This window comes from Zonotrichia albicollis, chromosome 3, assembly GCF_047830755.1.
Source record: "Zonotrichia albicollis isolate bZonAlb1 chromosome 3, bZonAlb1.hap1, whole genome shotgun sequence".
Lineage (NCBI taxonomy): Eukaryota > Metazoa > Chordata > Aves > Passeriformes > Passerellidae > Zonotrichia > Zonotrichia albicollis.
The window spans coordinates 99,199,750-99,218,935 of NC_133821.1; the positions used below are offsets into that span (position 1 = coordinate 99,199,750).

The 19,186-nt window shown below is 39.1% G+C and overlaps 1 protein-coding gene across 9 annotated transcripts in view; it reads left to right on the forward strand.

Annotated features, from left to right (window-relative positions):
• The window catches only part of MLIP (muscular LMNA interacting protein), a 104,105-nt gene that overhangs the window by 35,502 nt on the left and 49,417 nt on the right, over window positions 1–19,186 (forward strand). For 7 of the 9 annotated variants that reach the window (XM_074538211.1, XM_074538207.1, XM_074538205.1 and 4 more), the window contains exons 2-3: window positions 10,798–10,956; window positions 12,943–13,311. In XM_074538211.1, the coding sequence (XP_074394312.1) occupies window positions 13,069–13,311 (243 nt within the window). In that variant the 5' untranslated portion in view covers window positions 10,798–10,956; window positions 12,943–13,068. Of the gene's footprint in view, window positions 1–940; window positions 1,005–10,797; window positions 10,957–12,942; window positions 13,312–19,186 lie in introns of all 9 variants that reach the window. The other 2 variants (XM_074538210.1, XM_074538209.1) reach the window with 2 other exon arrangements.

The window sequence follows — 19,186 nt, forward strand, 5'->3', positions numbered from 1 at the left end:
AGTATCTGTAGACAGCATGTAGATTTTTGTTAATTTCAATTAGGTCCATTCTCTTTTTTATAGTCCTTTGAGCCTCTGATCCTTTTAATTAGTTTGTAGCATCTATGCATGAGTGTTATTTACACATTTTCAACCGAAACACCAAGGTAATTTTTGTAACACTGACAGGGTTTTGCTTAAATTTGATAGACTCTTCTTTAGAACCCAGGCATTAGTAGCATACTTTGTCTTCAAGTGTTTTCTCACTTCCCAGATTTGTTGTTCAAAGAAATTATGCTTGTTCTTGGTGCAAAATGTACAGTCTGCTGTTCTCCTACAGTTCTTCTATTCTTTCTCCTACACTCTAAAATATCTGAGGAATGGTACATGACTGTATTTAGTGAATTACTATGCCAAAGGGGAAAAGTAACATTTTTTTTTTAATGAGACAAAGTCAAGCTTGTATATATATAGTGTAAAATTATTTAATGACTAAAAGTAAAGTTATTTAATTGGACCAAGTGTAACTATTCTTCCCAATGGATAAAGTCATATGAAAATGACCCTAGCACTGTCAAACATGCAGTATTCTTGGTATCTGGGAAAGCTCAGGTTAATGTTTAAAGACAGCTGCTTTTAAATGATTAACACAGAGAAGAAAACAAGATTCTAAGTTTATTATCATGCCCTCCTGTGAATGTGCAGAAGAAGCCAACAGCCATTCAGCTTTACCTTATTGTTTGCTAGTAGCTGAGTGCCAGAATAATTACTCTTTGTAGCCAGCATTCCTCTGGGCCCACACAGACCTACTCAGAAAATAGCTCATTAAAAGGACCTCTGAAAGTCCTTGCTGAGAAGGGGAAATTATGACCTCTATTTCAGTTTTATCATAGACATTTCGTTGCTGCTTTTTTAATGTTCATTTTTTATTTATCTTTCAACTGTGCTCTGCATACTACAGGCAGCAGTCTGCAGAAGGAGGCATCTGAATTATCCACCCTCTGAGTTTTGTTGGTAGGGGACAGGTAAGAATGCTTGTAGATGAGCTTGTATTGATTATTCCTTAAATGCCTGGCACAAGTGACTGTAAAGGGTGCAGCTTCTGATGGGAAGCCTATTGCTGATAATACAAGATGAAATATTCCATTTCTTAGGGATTAAAATATTAACTGCCTTCCCCTATGTGTGCTTTGTTTAGAAGCTGAAAATGTAGCAGCAGATATTTCCAGAGTGCTCTGTGTATCTCTAATGTGCCATCAATGAGAACTCTGTTCTCTTCTTTGTGGAAAGGAGCTGAGGAATATGGGCTAGCTGGTATTACAAGACTTTCACTGCTGTCTGCTGAAATGACAGTAGAAAAAAAATTATGCCAGATTAACTGGAAGCCCTCAATCTGGGCATATGTGAAGTAGATAAAGACTAAGGTTTTAATTTGCCTGTGCTGAAATCTATGACAGCATTGCTTTTCTTTTTTCAAAATACCCTTTTCTGATTGATAAAAAAGCTTGTTAAATCCAGAGGCCAAATGGCTTCTTGAATCTTAGAAAACATATTTGAGAGTATTTCACAATAATTTAGTGAGATAATACCAAAACATGGAAGATGTGCTATTATCTGTCATTGGTATGTGGGTGGCAGTTGTATTTGCCTTTTGAAAATTTAACACAACACGTTATTAATATTCTTTGGATCCCAGCTCCAAAAATATAGTTCCTCAGCAGTACCAGTGCCCAGATACAAGCTGTAGCAGTGTGGAAAAGGAGATACCTATTGAAGATGTGATTCTTATTTTAAAATAATAGTAATAGCAGAGTCCAAACACATGAAAGAATCTGTGCTGCCAGAAGCAAATCACATCAGCCTTTACTTTCCTCCTGACAGATCAACTATTTTTAAATGAATATTTACTTTCCACTTAAATAAAACTTGTCCAAAACATTTTAACTCTCAAGATCCATTGCTTTCTGCAGTTTTAAAAAATGAAAATATTTTAATAAACTAAACTGAAAAAGTCATCAAAAACTTAAATGTGTTTTTAACAAGTTTCATTTAGCTGAGAACAGACAGCAGTAATAAAAGAGGAATATTAGAGGAAAAGGAAACTTTTAGGAAATCAGAAAGTCAAAATGAGGAGACTAGTCAGTGGAGACATGCATGTAGTAGCTGTAGGTCATGTATAAGCATATCACTGCATTTTGGTGTTTGGATGAGAGCAGCTGGAGCTGGTTGCTTGTATCAGGGCAGGAGGTAATGACAGGATCTGTTAACCTGGGACATGGGAATGGGAACATTAAATCTTCCAGAGGTAGCTGCAATCTCTGAGGGAGGAGTGTTGGAAACTGCCTTCTGTTTCTCCTGGAAAGAATTTTCTTTGCTGAAAATGCTGGCAGTGAGAATGAATTTGAACCTGAAGCTGTAGTCCTTTGGGTTAGAAGACAATTTTTCTTAGAGTAAATGCTACAATTAACAGGTGACCATGGTACAAAGGGCCACTGGTTGTTCATTTCTTCCTGTCAGTCTTGGGTGACTGGGGTGTTCACACTGTGCTGGAGTGTTTTGGATAGGGTTACACCTGGGGAAACACAGAGAAAATGCTGTTGTGAAACAAATGATGTTGTGCTTGCCAAAATATTGCTGAAGTGCTCTTGCTGACAGCAGGTTTGCCCCAGAGCTTTGAGAGCCCTACATCCAGCATGTCCTCATAAGGGTCCATGAGGGATTTCACACAAAGCTGTTAACCTGGAGAAGTTTGAAGTGTAACTCATCTGCTGAAGTGGGGCTGTACCAGTCCTTCAGTTGCATCTAAGCAAACCAGCAAAGCACTGCTTCAAAACTGAGCAGAAACTTTGCACAATGCTCAATTTCATCTGCTGTATCCAAATCACTACCAAACCTCAAGGGAGGTAAGACCAGGTACCTTGTGCAACTCATGCAAGCTAGAGAAGCATCTATAGAGATGCAAAAATTTCTAGTTGCCCTAATTGGAAAATTAAAAGTATAATCACAGAGTTATAATGTTATTAATTCCCTTTTCCCTGACAGGAACAAGTTGAAGGAAGCACTTCTCAAAAACAACATTTATATGTGCCCTTTTTCTAGTCAAGATATTAAGAGAATGAGCTGTTATTAAAGCAGATAACTTTTCACAGGGTGTGTTTGGTTACTGAAGCAGCTTTCTCAAACCCTCATGCACTAACTCATGCCCGGCTGGAGGCACAGCCCTTTGTGCAGAAGTAGAAGGATTTACTACTGTGCCTTTGGCTTCTTAGAGAGTGAGCTGTATGTGTAATCCTGCAGTCTTTGTCTGGGTACAGCAGATACAGGGGGGGTTCAACTTGTTCATTGCTGATTCCAGTGTGTCCTGGGGGTCTTGGGCTGATACTTGGTATTCTGAATTTATCCTTTATTTTGGATTCAACCTGACCACTAATCCCCTGAGTTTATCCATTTGGGAAAGACTTTTGTGCACTACCTCTCACACTTACCCTCTCTTCAATCTGTTTTCTCTTAGCACCTCCTCATTGTACTGTTCACCCAAGTGCACTCAAACTCTCATGTGCACTATATGGGGCTTATATAAAGGTGTAGTCTAGGTACAGACATACACTTAAAGTCCAAATGGTCCTACTATTGCAGCTCAATGGTCTCACACTTGAAAGCAACCTAGACAACTTTCTCTTTTCTACCTCTTTTATTTTCTGTGTATCGTTATGGAAGCTGCCAGCATCTGCAGCTGTTTGCAGGAAGGTGGATGATGGTGGTGGTGGGGCTTACCTGGTGCTTTGGGCCCACTTGAAGCTATTTTACTGTCTTTGTTCACAGTTTATTTGTTCCTCCTTCATCAGCCTGCACATCCTACATCTAAATGTAATGGTGTTTGATATGTTTTATATATGCCACATAGAATGTGTTCTTTTCTTGCTCTGTTATCCTTAATACCAGCACACAAGGTTACATTCCTGTAGTGAGTAACAACTTATTACTAATGATTTGTGCTTGTAACCCTAAGGCTCCTATTCCACACTTGCACTTTCAAGACTTCTGCTATTATCTTGTCCTTGTACTTTTGGAAGCATCTTTTAAAATCCCTTGTTTTTCTTCAACAGCCTTCAAGCTACGATAGCATGACATGTTGTATTAGCACATATATATCCTTTTCTGGAGTCACTCTGTAGTTAATCCAGTGTACAAAATTAATGGTATAATGGTCTGCTAGGAGATTAGCTCAATTGGTGAAAGCAAATGCTAAGAATGCTCAAGGCTGTGGGTTCAATCCCTGGCCACTCCCAACACAAAAAATGAGTTGGACTCATTGTTCCTTATGGGTCCCTTCCAACTTAGACTATTCTGTCAATAAGAGGGTGCAGTTTTCAACACATGCAGGGGTATGTGCAGGCACAGCTGTGATGCTGGGCACCACCTGCTTCCAAGATGCATTGCTTGCAACAACGTCACTGGTGTGCTCCCAAACTTGCTCTGCAGTGTGTTTTTGGAAGGAGAACAGCAGAGATGCTCACCTGTGGTGGCAGCACCACTGGGCTTGGTGCAGGCAGGCAGGACTGGCAGTGCTCGGGTGTGGTGGAACAATGTCATGGGAATTGGTGGCACGTGAGCCCCAGCTCTGCAGGGAGGGAGCTGCTCTGGCTGAAACCCCTCTGCCCTCAACCACCCGGACATTTTGTGACACCAAAAGGCAAATGGCTGATGTGGGATACTATAAAATTGAAGTTCCTTCCTAGCATGATCCCACAAGACTGATGTCTCAGCTCTGACAGATGTAAGGAGGGATTTATTTATCCTCCCAGTGCCTGATTTCAAGCAACACCCTCTTATTGATAAGCACAGCTTTTGGGAAAACACAATGAGGGGAATTATGTCAAATAGATTAATGAGAACATGCTTTAAGGTTGCTGTGAGGGTGACAGCAGCATTTTTGGGACTCTCTTACAGGGCTGAAATTGCAAGAAACTTACAGGAAAAAAGAATAAATTATAATTTTCAATTTCTCACTGAGTAATCAAGTTGGAATTGTTGAAAAATGGACGGGAAAATGGGGATCTGTTTTGCCTCTGTGCTATACTAAAGTGACTGACCAGAGTGCAGCCTTTTTTGCTGGGCAAAGGTATCATGACATTGCATAACCATATGTTGTGTATATCAGTTTTTAAATGTATCTGTTAATGTGCTAGTATGAATCCTTTACATATGAAGGCATAAGTCCTGTGACCTTCAAGGACTCCAGTTTTAAGGCAGATATTTTTCTTTATCTGCAAGCACTGGATTTGATCTGAAGTCACATTTCCCAGGAAGCCTTCTGACAATGACCAAGATAAAAATATTTGATAAACAAACCACGTTTATGTTAGACAGCACCAGTTTTTTGTTTTGTTTGGATTTTTAAAAGTTTTCTTTTGCCTTAAAACTTTTTTTTGTCAGTCCTTGACTGCTTTCTGTGGAAGGCCAGATGGCAAGCCTGGCCACACTAGTGCAAAATCAGCAAAAAAATTTCAGCTTAATTTCTGCTTGATCCACACAGCAAAATGAACACAGGACAGCCAGAGGGAAGTGGTGATTCCCTGCTGAGGGAGAAGCCAGGGGCAGTGTGGGTGTGGGACAACCCAGCTGTGGATTTGTACATGGGTGATGGACTAGGGCAGCTTGGGATGTTAGAACACAGTGTTTTAACTTGGGAGATGTTGCTTCTCAGGGCGTTTCAGAGAGTGAAAGCACATAAGCAGTTTAAGGGTGCCAGTGACACTAGAAATATAATTTAAAGACCCAAAAGACCCAGATCATCTTAGGGTCTAATATTTTATGACCATTTAGTCACACCGCATTTAATTAAGTCAAGTAAGCATAACAGACAAGGTATTTTACTTGCCTTTAGCAAAAGGAGGAAATTAAATGTTATTTTACTTACTTTTCATCAAACTTAACGGCATATGTGTAGAGCAGTATCAAAGAGCAATTACAGTTGTATAAAGTCTGCTGGGCTGAAGAGCTAATTAAAATGATGTTTGAAAAAAAACACTTAATCTGAATGAGCTCTTGCATTTTGAATAATAGATGAAATTTTTTTACTATTATTCATGTGCTCCTTCTAGTGCTTTTCACACATCACACATTAATTTTCAAAAGATACTTGTCTGTATTTGTGTGTGTGTTGATGTAATGAAAGAAGCACAAATGATTTGCTGAAGGTGATAAAATGGGCACATCATAAAGCTTGGGGAAGCTTCTGGGCCACAGTTATCCTAGGAACTTTGGCACAAACTTCTTCTTGACTGTAATTTCATTCTGGACCTTTGGAATGGGTTTAGCTTTTTCCTCTGAAGTTTCACAGAGAGAAAGTTGGTGTTCAGATGATCATCTGCTGCTGTTTGTAAAAGGTTTTAGAAAAGCCAGAGCTCATTACACAATAAACAGCTAATCCATATTATCTTACTGTGATAGCTGTAACGAGTCAGGGTATGAAGACAGGCTGAAGATTCTTACATCTCATTCACTGCTAGTTCCATCTGACTAGATTTTTCTCTGTATTTTTCTCTGTCTCGAGAAGGAGGCAATGTCTCTTTGTGGTTTGACTTTAGTCTGAACATAGAAAAGGAGTTTAAGGAGGGATTACAGAACTCAGACTGTGTTTTTGGATGGCCCCTCTCCCTAGCTGGGTGAATGGTGTTAGCTGTGCTCTCTCTGAGTGTCAGAGCTATATTTATCACTCAGGAATTGTGGGCATGTGAATTTGTGCTCTGACCAAAACAGTGCTTCAGTCAACATGTTTCTATTTCATTATGTACACACTTGTTATTTTGCTATTATTTACTCATAATTTCCTTTTCTGTCCTTTAAACAAATAAATATCTTCAAAGGAAGAACTAGATGTTTCAAGAATGAGGTTTTCTCAGAGTGTTGTTTTATTAATAGAATGACTTACATTAACAAATCAGTGGAAGAAGTGGTAACGTGACCCAGCATATTGAATTTCACTTTAGCAATCTGTATTCCAGAAGGAAGTCCTGAGAAGCATTCATTGACAATAGAACCTCTATTTAAATTAAAAAATAGGCAGCATGCTGAATGCATATGGAGCATATGAGAGATCAAATAGAAGTGTTCATTTATGTTCATAAGGTAACCAAGACAATAAAAATGGGCTCTACAACTAAGGACTGCAGAAGCTGTGCTAATGAAAACAATAATTAATATAATTTAAGTTACTATCCCCAGGGCAGCTGTAAATTGATGGTATTAATTATGCAACAAACCTGTTTGTAAATTGATGACATAGGAGCTCATGGAAGTCATCTAGAATAAATTTTTTGTTTTGAAGCTTTTTGTCAATATATTATGAAGCTGCCCATAGACACCAATGGATATATATAAAGGTTATTTATATTAAACTCTACAATTTCTATTCTTAAAAAAACTAGTTAATGTGAAGGCTGCAATTATAAACAATCTGGTATTTCATGTGCATAAGATTGATTATATAATATAAACCAGAATTCCTTAGTTATTGAATTCAACAGATGTCACATTTGGTATTTTTCTGCCACTGTAACTGTATTGATTCAAGTGAATTCCAGCAGCAGGGAATGTATGATATTGAATTACCTCTGCTGCTGCTACTGATTATGAAGGAAAGATGATAAGAAGTTTAATATATTTTTAAGATATACATTTGAATTTGAAGCTTTTTTCTTTATTGTTTACCTCTATATATCAGTGGCTATTAACAGATGTAACGAAGTGCTGGAGGTCCAGCCTGTTCATGTCTTTTCAGTTCTTCAAGGTTAGAAACATCAGCCAGAGAGAGAGAGATGGTAAATAAGATGAATATACAAAAAAGGGATAAAAATCTTTTTTCTAAATGAAAAATTAAATTTTAAAATGTCAATGTATTTTTACTTATTTTTAAAAAATATATATAAAATGAAAATAAGCACTTAAAAATAATTTAAAGCCACAAGTATTTATCTTTTGTTTTCCCTCAGTGGCAATGGTTGTGTTTTTGGCTAGTCATGTGATATTTGCTTGTCTGGGTTTCTGTGAAGCAGCTTAGATTGCATGACCAGTTTTACCAGCTGGAAGTACCTGTTTCTCAATTACTGTGAGTGAAACTAAGAGGAGCACAGTCCTGTCACTGCTCAGTGCAGTACCTAGCAACTTGAAACTGTCTGAAATGCAGTAATTGTAATTGCTTATGTATGCTTTCTAAACTTCAAGAAAATAATGTGCACTAGGGGAATATAAATAATGCCATGATTTAATGGCATCTCCCACCTGAAAAAAAAAATCTTGTTTCTCTATTTTAATGTATTTTCCAATCACAGTTTTAGCTTGCAAGCAATTTTGGTGATTATTTCCACGATGTCTTTAGGCCAAAGATGGTAAGGTTTTCTTTGTGTGTTCTGTAATTTTTCCACCAAAGCAATAAAATGGGAAGTGCAGGGTAAGACACATACAAAATAAGGTGATATCAAGATATCTCCATTACTGTGCAACAGCCTGGAGCCTCTAGTCTAATTTCTTGTTTGTATTTCCTTGTTACAAATGTGCAAATAAAATAATGGGAGTTTAGCAATGCTGACACATTATATTGAAATTTGCCATAAATCTGTTTGTGTTTGGGCTTGCTATTGCACACTTATTCCCTTTCTTCCTTTTTCTTTTATAAGGAATATTTTGCCCTCTGACTTAATAATGTCCAGTGATACAGAGCAGCTGCTGTCAAGTGTCAAAACAAGAGCATGACTAAAGGGTGATGTAGAGGGGGAAAATGTTTTTGAAGACAACCAAGGTAGTCAAAGTCCTCAGCTGCACTTCCTAATTAGAGAGAGAAGATGAAAGCAAAGCTACAGGTCTTCAGGAAAGCAAAGGCCATCTCTAGCTGATTTTAGTGTAGACCCAGGCAGGGTGCAGTGAATGGTGTCAGCTGTACAGAAATCACTAATGCTGATGTGTTGCTCCTGCCTGTGTGCAGGTAATCCTGCCCCTTGAAGGCCCCTTGGGCTGGGGGCTGCATCCCTGGCTGTGTCCTGGGGAGTGGCAGCTGCTCCCTAGGGAGTGCATCCTTGAGTGCTGATGGCACTTGGCTGGCTTTTATCAGGTGCACGGACCAAGTGTTTATTGTGCTGGCTAATAATAGTCAAAAATTGTGTTGGTCTGTTATGAAAAGCAATGATCAGACTCAAGTACCTTAGCTCCTGAGAGAAGGACAGAGCTGTTGTTTCTCCTTCACATAAAATAACATCCTGAGCTCCTGGCATGGTGCAGCATTTAGCTGTTATTCTTTCACTGTTGATTCAGGCCGTGCATTTTTTGTTCCAGTGCTTGGTCACTTGTGTGAAATGGAGGGGGAGGTGAAAGTAGGAGAGCACCTTGTACCTGCACACTTGGATGTGTCTGAGAGAGCACAGTTGTTCCAAACTGCAGAGGAAAGAGGAGTTGACTGCATTTCTACATATAACCTGCCTCTGTTTTGTCCAAGCACTCCAGGAGACAGCTGTTAGTAGAAGTAACTAATATTCGCCTAGAGTTTTTTTAAAACTAGAAATCTGTGTCCATCATTTTAATGTTCCAGCCACAAGATGATCAAGTAATGTAAACCATAATTCTGCTCTGTTCCATAATTGCTATTTGCTTATGGATGCAAATTACAATGAAGCATAATGAGAGTCATAGCTCTTCAATTAGTTTCACTTTAAACAAGCAAGCAAGCCAAAAAAAAAAAAAAAAAGAAGCGGAGGCAATAATCGTGTTTTCCTGTATGATTCAATACAGTTCAACCCTCTGCATATTATACTTCATTGAAAAGACAATTAACAGTCATAAGATTTACGTAAGATATAACAAAGGAATATCAATCTACTTCATAGTTTTGAATCAGAAAAATAAATTTTTTAGACTAACAAGTCATGGGAAAGTCAGCATGTCAGGTTCAGTGGTTTGGAGTGTGGCTCCCTCTATTTACCTGGTCGTGTGCAGTTCCAATTCCTGAAATCTGGCTAAGCAATTGAGAGCTTTACCATGATGTGGACTTATTCTTTTCCCTGGTCCATCTCCTGTGCAGGGGATTCAAGTGAACGGAGAGCACTGTGATAAAATCAAACATTTAGGTGAAAATGCCTTCATTTACCCTCTCTCATCTTTGTGCATTCAGGCCCTATATACACAGTCCTGCTGAGAGGGCAACAGGGGGAAGGAGAAAAAAGCAGACACACAAACAACTAGTTGGTATAGGTGGATGGAAAGCCCAAAGAAAATGGAGAAGATACTTAAATTGCAATTTATTTCTGATATTGCTCAGAATTAGCTGCATTTACATTAGAAAATGTGAACATATTTTGCTTTTTTTTTTCAGAGCAAAAGTTTTTCCAATTTGGTTTTTATTAAGCAAATATTCTAGGGGCTGTAATTTGCCCAGATGCAGTGGTATAATTGATTTTTTGGTCTACTAAAGTGGAGTTAAACAAAGATAAAAACAGCCTTGAAATGGATTAAATATGGTTTCCTGATTTTGTTATGGAAAATTGAAAGAATAGCAAGCTATCAAGCAAAAGTTCTCCTGTCTGCTGAGCCACCACTAGAATATAGAGAATGTTGATGATTATAACCAAGGCAGTGTTTTGTCTGTTAAATAAGGCTTTAAAGCACAATTAGCCAGTTAAAAACCCACACCAAAACAACTACAGCTAAAGTTAAAAACAGACACGTAAGTTATATAGATTCATTATTTCATGTTATTCATATTATCTCAACTCTGATAAAAATTGTCTTCATTTGGATAAAGAAGTTGAATTAATTTTTGTTTTGTAGGTCTCATCTCAAGAATCTGGGACCAAACCATTGACCTTCACATTTGTACCATCCATTGGACAGCTTCCAACTCATTTTGAGGTTGTGGATATCTCTAAGTTCCTTGTGACAATTCCAGAGGAACCAAAGGATCTGAGCAACCAAAAAATTGTAAATAAGGTAGATTTTTGTTTGCATTACTTTTTCCACTTTTTCAAAAGATAAAGAAAATTTTATTCTGAGCATTGCTGAACTGAAGCCCTTTCCCTTGAGTGGTTCCTTGGCTTGTGCTTGGTTTAATTACCAAGATGTGGAATCATTGTGCAAGAGAAGGAGAGTATCTGCTCAATAGCTTGCTTTGCCTTTGCCAGACTTTATATTGGAAGGAAACCCTTGATCATCTCAATTCTGTGCTCTGTCAGTCATGCAGTGGCAGAGGGGGATTCCTTCTTAATCTTCATGACAGCAGGGGTGGTGTGCAAGGAGTGTTATTACATGGAAATGGACCAGGAGTTGTTCATTGGATCCTGGTTTCAACAAATGCCAGTGCTGTGGCTTCCAGAAAGAAAGATGCCAATTCCTTTCATAGCTGCATAGTAATGCATCAAAGTGGAAGCGAGCTTTTGATTTTTGAAAACTTTTCCCTGTGATTTGCTGCAACAATGAAGCCAGCAGTGCAGCATTCCTGGCTCTCCTTCTTTCAGTCAAGCCTTTGTTTGTTTCTTTCCTGCCTCACAACACTTAATGTGTTATTTTATTCCATGCTGCTTGGACAGCTACCACAATCCTCAGGTTAATGTTAGTGCTCATGGCAATTCTGCTTTTGTGTAACAGCTCTTTCCCTGGGACATTGCTGGGGCTGCAGTTCTGGGTGCTTCTCCATGTAATAAACTTTTCAGAGGAGTTCACAGCCCTCTGACCTGAACATATTCCAGGATTTCAGTGACCTATCTCTCGAAAAGGGGTTAGGTCTGGGCAAAGGGTGGATGTATTTGTAGAGACATTCTCTGGAATATTATCCCCAGGTGGTTTAATGAATTAGTTACATTTACAGCTGCTCAGTATTGGTTTTGTGATAAGTAATGCCCAGGATAAAGCAGAATAAGGTTATCCTGATTCAGGTTATCCTCTTCCCCATGTGTTTCTCTGTAGACAGAGGAACCCTTTCTGGCTGTTGATGCAGTAGTGAGACCTTCATAGCACAGATTAGTCCCTCTTCTAAAATGTCTAGAACCTGAACAATGTTTTGACAACCAACATCAGATAATTAACACTGTCAAACTCATAGTGCTGCTATCCCCCTTTATGGTCCAATATTTTTTTAAGAACTGAACTCCAGGACTCATGGAGCTGCCAGTGAAGTGGAAATTTGTAATTACTGTGTTCCTCAAGCAGCACTCAAATATGAGCCCCATCTGGAGTCTTCCTCTTGCAGCACACAATATGTCCATTCATTTACCTGATTCCTCCTCTGACAGAAACATGATTTACAAAGCAGTTTCAATACTGAATGCTTTAATGATATGTGTGTCATGTGTGTAGTCTGTACTATTCCTGCTTTCATCCAAAGCATGCTTGAGAAGTGACATACTGGATGTGGAAATTGCAGCAAATACGAGGAACAATTGTGGTCTGTGCTCCGAAGCTTGAACATACAGCAAAGCTCTCTGACCTCTGAGTCTGTTTGCTCTCTTCGAAGAATGCCTTGTCTTAAGGGCCTTTGTTTCTTCGTTAATATGTATAGGTTTTGTCCCAGATTTGTCTGTCAGGCTGCTCTGAGGAGCATTGTCTGCTCCGTGGATGTGGCGGTCGGAATGCCTTCCCACCGTGTCTGGTGTAGTGCGGTGTGACAGCTCACTGGACTCGGCTGCACCCTCCTTCCCAGCCCCTGAGCCGGCCCTGTCTGGGGCCACCGCTGTCTCAGAGCCCCCTGTTGCTCTGTGAGCTGCTGGGAAGGCAGCCCCCTCAGCACTGGCTGCGGCCTGGAAGCTGGGACTCCCCAGGGAAGTGGCTTCTGCTGTGCACTCATGCCTAAATTCTTCATTTGCCTACTGCACTTTTGGTAGTGCAGAGACAGCCACTACCTAAAGCCAAAATTGCTTTACATTTTGGGGAATACAAATAAAATGCAGTTAATTGGGATCTTTTTCCTTGTGTCTTTTGCAGTCTGACACAGTCTCTGATGAGTTGGTCTTAAAGAGTGGGGCCAAACAAGGCTGCGTGTCCACTGTCTGTGCAGACAGCAACCGAACGGCTTTCCCGTCCCTGGGCTGCCATTCAAGCAGAGGAGAAATGCAGGAGAATGACCTTTTTAAGGCTGAGTTTATCCTGATTACGGACTCCGGTGATGAAGATGAAGTAGCTGCTGCCTCAAGCAATGTTCATCAGCCTTCCAATGGCTACAGTCCCATCAGTGCTCAGCTGCTGACCACATCCCACCTTTCCCCTGGCACCGAGGCAGGGAAACCTCCCGGCGATGGGCACCTTCCAGGTGTTGCACTTTCCCACAGTACTACTGATCCACAAAAACATCAGGTAATGAGATCTTTAGAGATAACCCTTGCTTTCTAAACCTTTCAGGATATGGAGCCAGTTTGTGCAGCTGGTGGGTGAATTTGTTCTTTAATTAACATTTTCATTGGCCATTTCTGTAACGTTTGGACCTTAAGGAGGTGTCCCTTACCTTTTGACTTGCTGCCTCTCCAGCCTACCCATATGATTCTGGTGTGTGTGTGGAGCAGATGAGGCAGATTTATTCTTTCCTTTAAGAGCAGCTCATCATGACAGCAAGTTAATCAGGAGATGTTAGCTTCCTAGCTAGTCTAAATTGGGTAAGGTCATTGAAATCAATGGAGCCTCGAGATCATTTGAATTTTTAGCATCAGACTTCTCAGACCTAGATTCTTTTTACTCCCCAGCACGTCTTGCAGTCCTTTATGCAAGAGAAAGAAGCTGTAAAGTCCTATTATTCTGATTGCTGGTTGGTACACCTGACTTTGCACAGGTGTAAAGAACTAATGAAGATGAAATTTCTATTTTATGTGGACCTTTATAGGTGCATTTATCGACTTATTAAATTTTCAGTTCTCCCTGGGGCATTTCCAAAAAAGAGTCTTTGAAACGTTTCATTTACAAAATACATCAATCCAAAGTACTGCATGAAAAGTTAATGTCTCCCCTCTTGGGAAGAACACTGATGTATATTGAAGGGTGTATATACAGTGGAAAATTCTACCTTTAGCAAAATAGCAATGTTCATGTCACATGAAATAAATTCAGGCATTTCCTTTGACCTTGACTGGGTTAACATCACTTGAAAATGCAATTCTTCATTGATGATTTGAAAACAAATGTTAAGCATGGCTACTTTGTTTCTGAAAATGATTTCCAGATTTCCTATCTTGTGTTGAAATACTTTTTCTGCTCAATTTTTCATAAAAAGTTCAGAGTCAATTTATGATAGAAGACATTGTGGATAAGAAATCCACTCTGGTTTGGGATTCACAGCATATGAAGTGTTCATTTCTTCTGAGAAAGTCCCAGTAAAGCCAGTGAGATTTTCCATGAGGAAGGTTAAAGTCATAGATAAGCATACATAGAGGAAGCAGCCTGTAACAGAATACTTGTTCTGAGGAAATACAAATTTACTTTAGCAATGTTTGGGCTTACTTGGGTATTTTTTAAAAAAGCCTCTACAGAAATTGGGTAAATTTTAGAATACTATACAGAAGAGTTCCTATGTTGGATCTTTCTAAGTTTCTGGTGACTTGAGAAGTAAAGAGGGGTTTAGCTGGTGAGGTTTAGCTGGAGAAGATAAAGATTGCACAGAATAAGAAATTAAGTCCAACTTTTCTAACTGTCTGCCTGAACAGGAAGAGAGGCACTATGTAATATGGGTAATTGCATATCTTGTCATAATTCTTTAGTGACAAATTTTCAAGGCTGTACTTCCTCAGTCTTCATTATCTCAGTATCTTTAGCCATCTCTATGGCTTCATAAAAAAGATGTTTTTACTAAGCTGACTTTCACTGTTATTCTGGTTCTAAGATGTTTCCTTAGGCATCACTCTTTCTGACTTGTTATCTAATGAAGGATCATCAGTTTTGAAATGATGGAATAACTACAAAAATATTAAAGATATGCATTGTTTATCTGTTGGTACATTTCCTTTTTAAAAAGGACTCCATGTATGGGCTACTTTTTCAGTTCTTGGATTACAAAGGCAGTGTCATGTCCTTTTTAAGAGTTATTACATGTAACATTATGTTAACTTAAAAACATAATTAGACAATGAGCTTCCTGTCAGATGTGAAAAAAGCAAGGACCAGTATTGGGGACCATTGCATTGCAGAAGGGATCACTCTAACTGACCCAGAGGGCTCATTCTGCTTAATACATTTCTGACTTTGTTTAAACAAAATGAAAAAAGGAAAGCACTAAAAAATTGGAAATTTCTGTTCTGTGAGACATAGAGGTCCTGACTGATGTTGGAAAATGCCACGCTATATTCAAAGTCTGAAAAAAAATAACCTGTTGTTCTGGTCACATTTGGAACTTCTTGGTAATAGTTTAATGTTTATATGTTGTGTTGGGGGTTCTTTTGCCCCCCCTTTTTTTTTTTTTTAAATGTTAAAGAGAGTCTAGCCATGCAAGAGAGTCAGACTGACTCCTGCCTTTGGGAATTTACCCTTTGGCTTGAGGTGGATGTCTGCTTCCCAAATGTCAGGCATGGGCTCAACTTGGAGAAATTTCTTGACTTGCTGTGGGGGGTCAGTAACTGGAGGGATTTTAGTTATTTAAAGTCACTTGATGTTCCTCAGTCCATTGAGTGCCATCTGGTTTGGCTTTTCCAGACAAATGAGTCGGGGTCCCTACAAAGTCATGCCATTGCTTGGACAACGCACCTTCCTTGTTGGGTGAAACTGGACTAAATAGCATTTATATCAATTGGGTCTCAACTCACAGATTTACTGTGTTGCCTCTAGGGATTTTTTCAGGTTTTCCACAGTTTCTGGTGTTTCCTTCTGACTTTCTGGTTCTCAGGTTGCAGTCTTTGTAGGTAATTTGTTTTTAATTTTTCCTGTCTATAAGGAGATTCTACTGAGGTCAAAGCATGGTTAACTGGGCCCAGGATCAGGTCTGAATTGAAGACATGATTCACTCAGACATGATTTCTGCCTTTTGGGGTCTCAGTTTGCACACTCTTTGCTTTTTCCTGTTTGACCAGCACATCTTTCAGGGTCTTGCTGATATAACTAACCACATATTTTGTGCCCTTCCAGAACAGTGTGACCTTACCAGACCATTTGCCTTGTCTCCAGCTCAGTTCTGCCATTTCCAATGTGCTAAAGGTCTTCTAGGCAAGGCTCAATACCAGTATTATGTCCACTTTGAAAATTCTGGAATGATTAACTACAAGGCATCAAGATCTTTTTCAAGTGCCTTTATCCCTTTGTGCTACTGTAACCTTGCCACCTATTTCAACTTTTCTCATACATTTCTGGGACACGTAGAGGTATTCAGGAGAAGAGAAAATGGCTTGCAGTTGAATCACAGACCAAAGAAGAACAAATCTACTTTGGTCACTCACTTCTTCTGCACTAATCCAATTCACCTACAGGAGGGTTTAATCCAGTAAAGAAACTGAACAGAAAAATTCCACTGATTTAGGGAAGTTATTCTATCTCACCTGGCACTGCTGAGGCTGCAGCTGTAAAGCCATGCTCAGTTTGGTGGCCAGCAACCTTCAAATTCAAGAGAGATGTAAGGAAGGGAGTGGGGTCCAGCACAAAGGTGTAAACATGTCTGGGGCACACGTGAGCTGAGGCTGAAGGAGCTGGCTTTGTTGACTCCCACCAAGAGACAGCCAAGGAGGCGTCTGGGAGCTGCCCAGAGCCCCTTGCAGGGCACTTATGGACACGACAGAGCAAACTCTCCTCTGCAGGGGCAGGTGAGGCAGCAATGGCTGGAAACCCCAGCGTGGGTGATCCATCTGGAGCCCAGGAGCAGCTTCCTCAGTGGGAGGTGGTGCAGCACTGGCACAGGCTGCCTGGGGGTGCTGGAGCTCCATCAGAGCTCTGGGGACTGAGGGGACACAGGCACAGCTGACTGAGCCACTGCTGCTGGTGAGAGCCTGCTTTGGGTAGGAGGCTGCACTAGATGACCTCTGGAAGTCACTGCCAAGCCACTTTGATTATGATTCCCTGATCCTGTAAATGAGGTTCATCATCCATGGATGTGGTTATTAATACTGTGTTGCAATAGCAAAATCATTTCTGAATACTTGATTAATGGCTCCATTAGCTCAGCATGTGAATGTTCAGTGGTATTTAAACTGGAAGAATTCTGCAAAACGTCTTTATCTTATTTGCAGGAGCATATTCGTCATCTGCTACCATGAACATTTTTGTAGCTGCTTGTAAATCTTATTAAGTTTTAACTAATTAGAAGTCGGTGCACATCATAAGATTTTATTATGAAGTTTCATATTTGTTCCTCACTTTCTTTTAATCTGTTGTCTTTGTAAGGGAAATTTATCTATTCTAGTTTGAAATACAGAGATTAAATACCCTAATTCTGTTTTGGTAGTTGATTAACTTCCAGAATTCATTATTAAATTCAGGAAGCTGCTCCAAATTATCAGATTTATTACCACGCTGCTTTTCAACTTGTTAAATAATTTTATCTTTCATGACATATTTAATAATAGTTTTTCATAATGATTAAATGCTGGTAAATGATTTTGAATTTCCAGTATTTTTGCTTCTTCTTAATTAGCAGCATTTTCAACAAGAGGCCTAATTTCTCAATTGAATAGAATATATATACAAGGATATAAACAACATTAATTTTTATATCCAATATTTTCCCTGAATACATCCATTGACTTTCCACTTTGAAATGTGACACCTTAACACATGTGTAAAACAGGAGAAGTTAGTGTTGTAAAGGCATTTGGAGGTTTTGTGTTTATTCCTATAAATCAAAGCATTGACCTGGCTTTTCTGAAGTTACCTTATGCAAAAAGCGTCTTTGGTTTAAAAGGCTTGCTATTTGTATGGTATCATTTAGCAAGAAGAGCTCACTGATTTTAAGTTATAAGGGCTAATAGGGTTTTGAAGTGTGTGTTTAGCCTATATTTAGGCATATTTTTGCCTTTGAAAGCTTTTAAATCTTCCTCTTCTGTTGCAGCTTCTTCCAGCATATGCTCTCACTTGAACATTAGTTTTGTTCTTATTTTTGTTTTGTAATATATCAATACTATATTATATAATCATAATCATCATAATTCGTCTCTATTATGGGTAAGACATATGTGTTAAAAATATAATTAATAAGCTGAGCCAAAGCCATGAGAAAGTACTGTGTTGAAACTGAATCATATAATAATAGTCTTTCATGGAGCTGCATAATATTTTCAGGGTATCTAACAGCAGTTAAATAGGTGTTCTGATATTTACATCGTTTGATGAAATTGGAGTCAATTTCCCTGCTTTGAAATTGCTCAGTCAAATGTTAGGTGACAATTTGTATCCTTTTGGTTTTACAGTTGACTTTAATCATGATTTCATACTGCTATGCTTTATTCATATTGTGCATACCTCAGTTTTTAATTTCAGCATTATAATAACTTGGAAGATTTTGAGAGAATTTCTTTCTTTAGAAGCATGAAACTGTATAACAGGTTGATAATATACTTGTATGCTCTAATTAGTTTTGACAAATCCTAATTAGAATAGACCCAAGAAAAAAGACACTCATGAAAGAACTCATTACTGTTTTATTAGTGTATCGAAAGACTGTGGAGAAGAGGATAAGGACTCTCACATGCCTGCAAACTGTCAAATGCTCTGCTCTGTGAATGACAGGGGAAGTGAAAAGCAGACTGGATGTCTGATTTAAGTAGTTCCAAGCAAATTTCTCATTCTGATATCACAGTGCTGCAGAAGGGCAGTTTGGTTGTTTACTGAATGAGAAAAAGAATACTTGACTTGAATCCTACTTTCAAAAAGGCTGCTTTCCAGTGAACTGGCAAAGTGAGATTGGGCACTATTGCAATTTTCTTACCATCCATTGTGTTTGCATAATGTGGATGGCATCCCATGATTCCGGATACTCATGGCACCACTGTCTTGGCTTCCACCTAAAAGGAAAAATACTGCAGCCTTGAACCTTGTTTACATCAACAAAACTGAAGTGTCATAAACCCAAAGTACCACATAGCTTGTCTGCCTCAGTCACCTCCCCATAAGGACCTTATCCATCAGGCTCTATGGCCAAGCTTAAAACAGCCCTGTGCTTTTAACCCACACAGCAGTACTAATGGAACCCTATACGCATGACCACAGGACTGAAATGTGAGGTGTTTAACAGTTCCACAAGTTCCATCTATTTTAACAATTTTTTTTT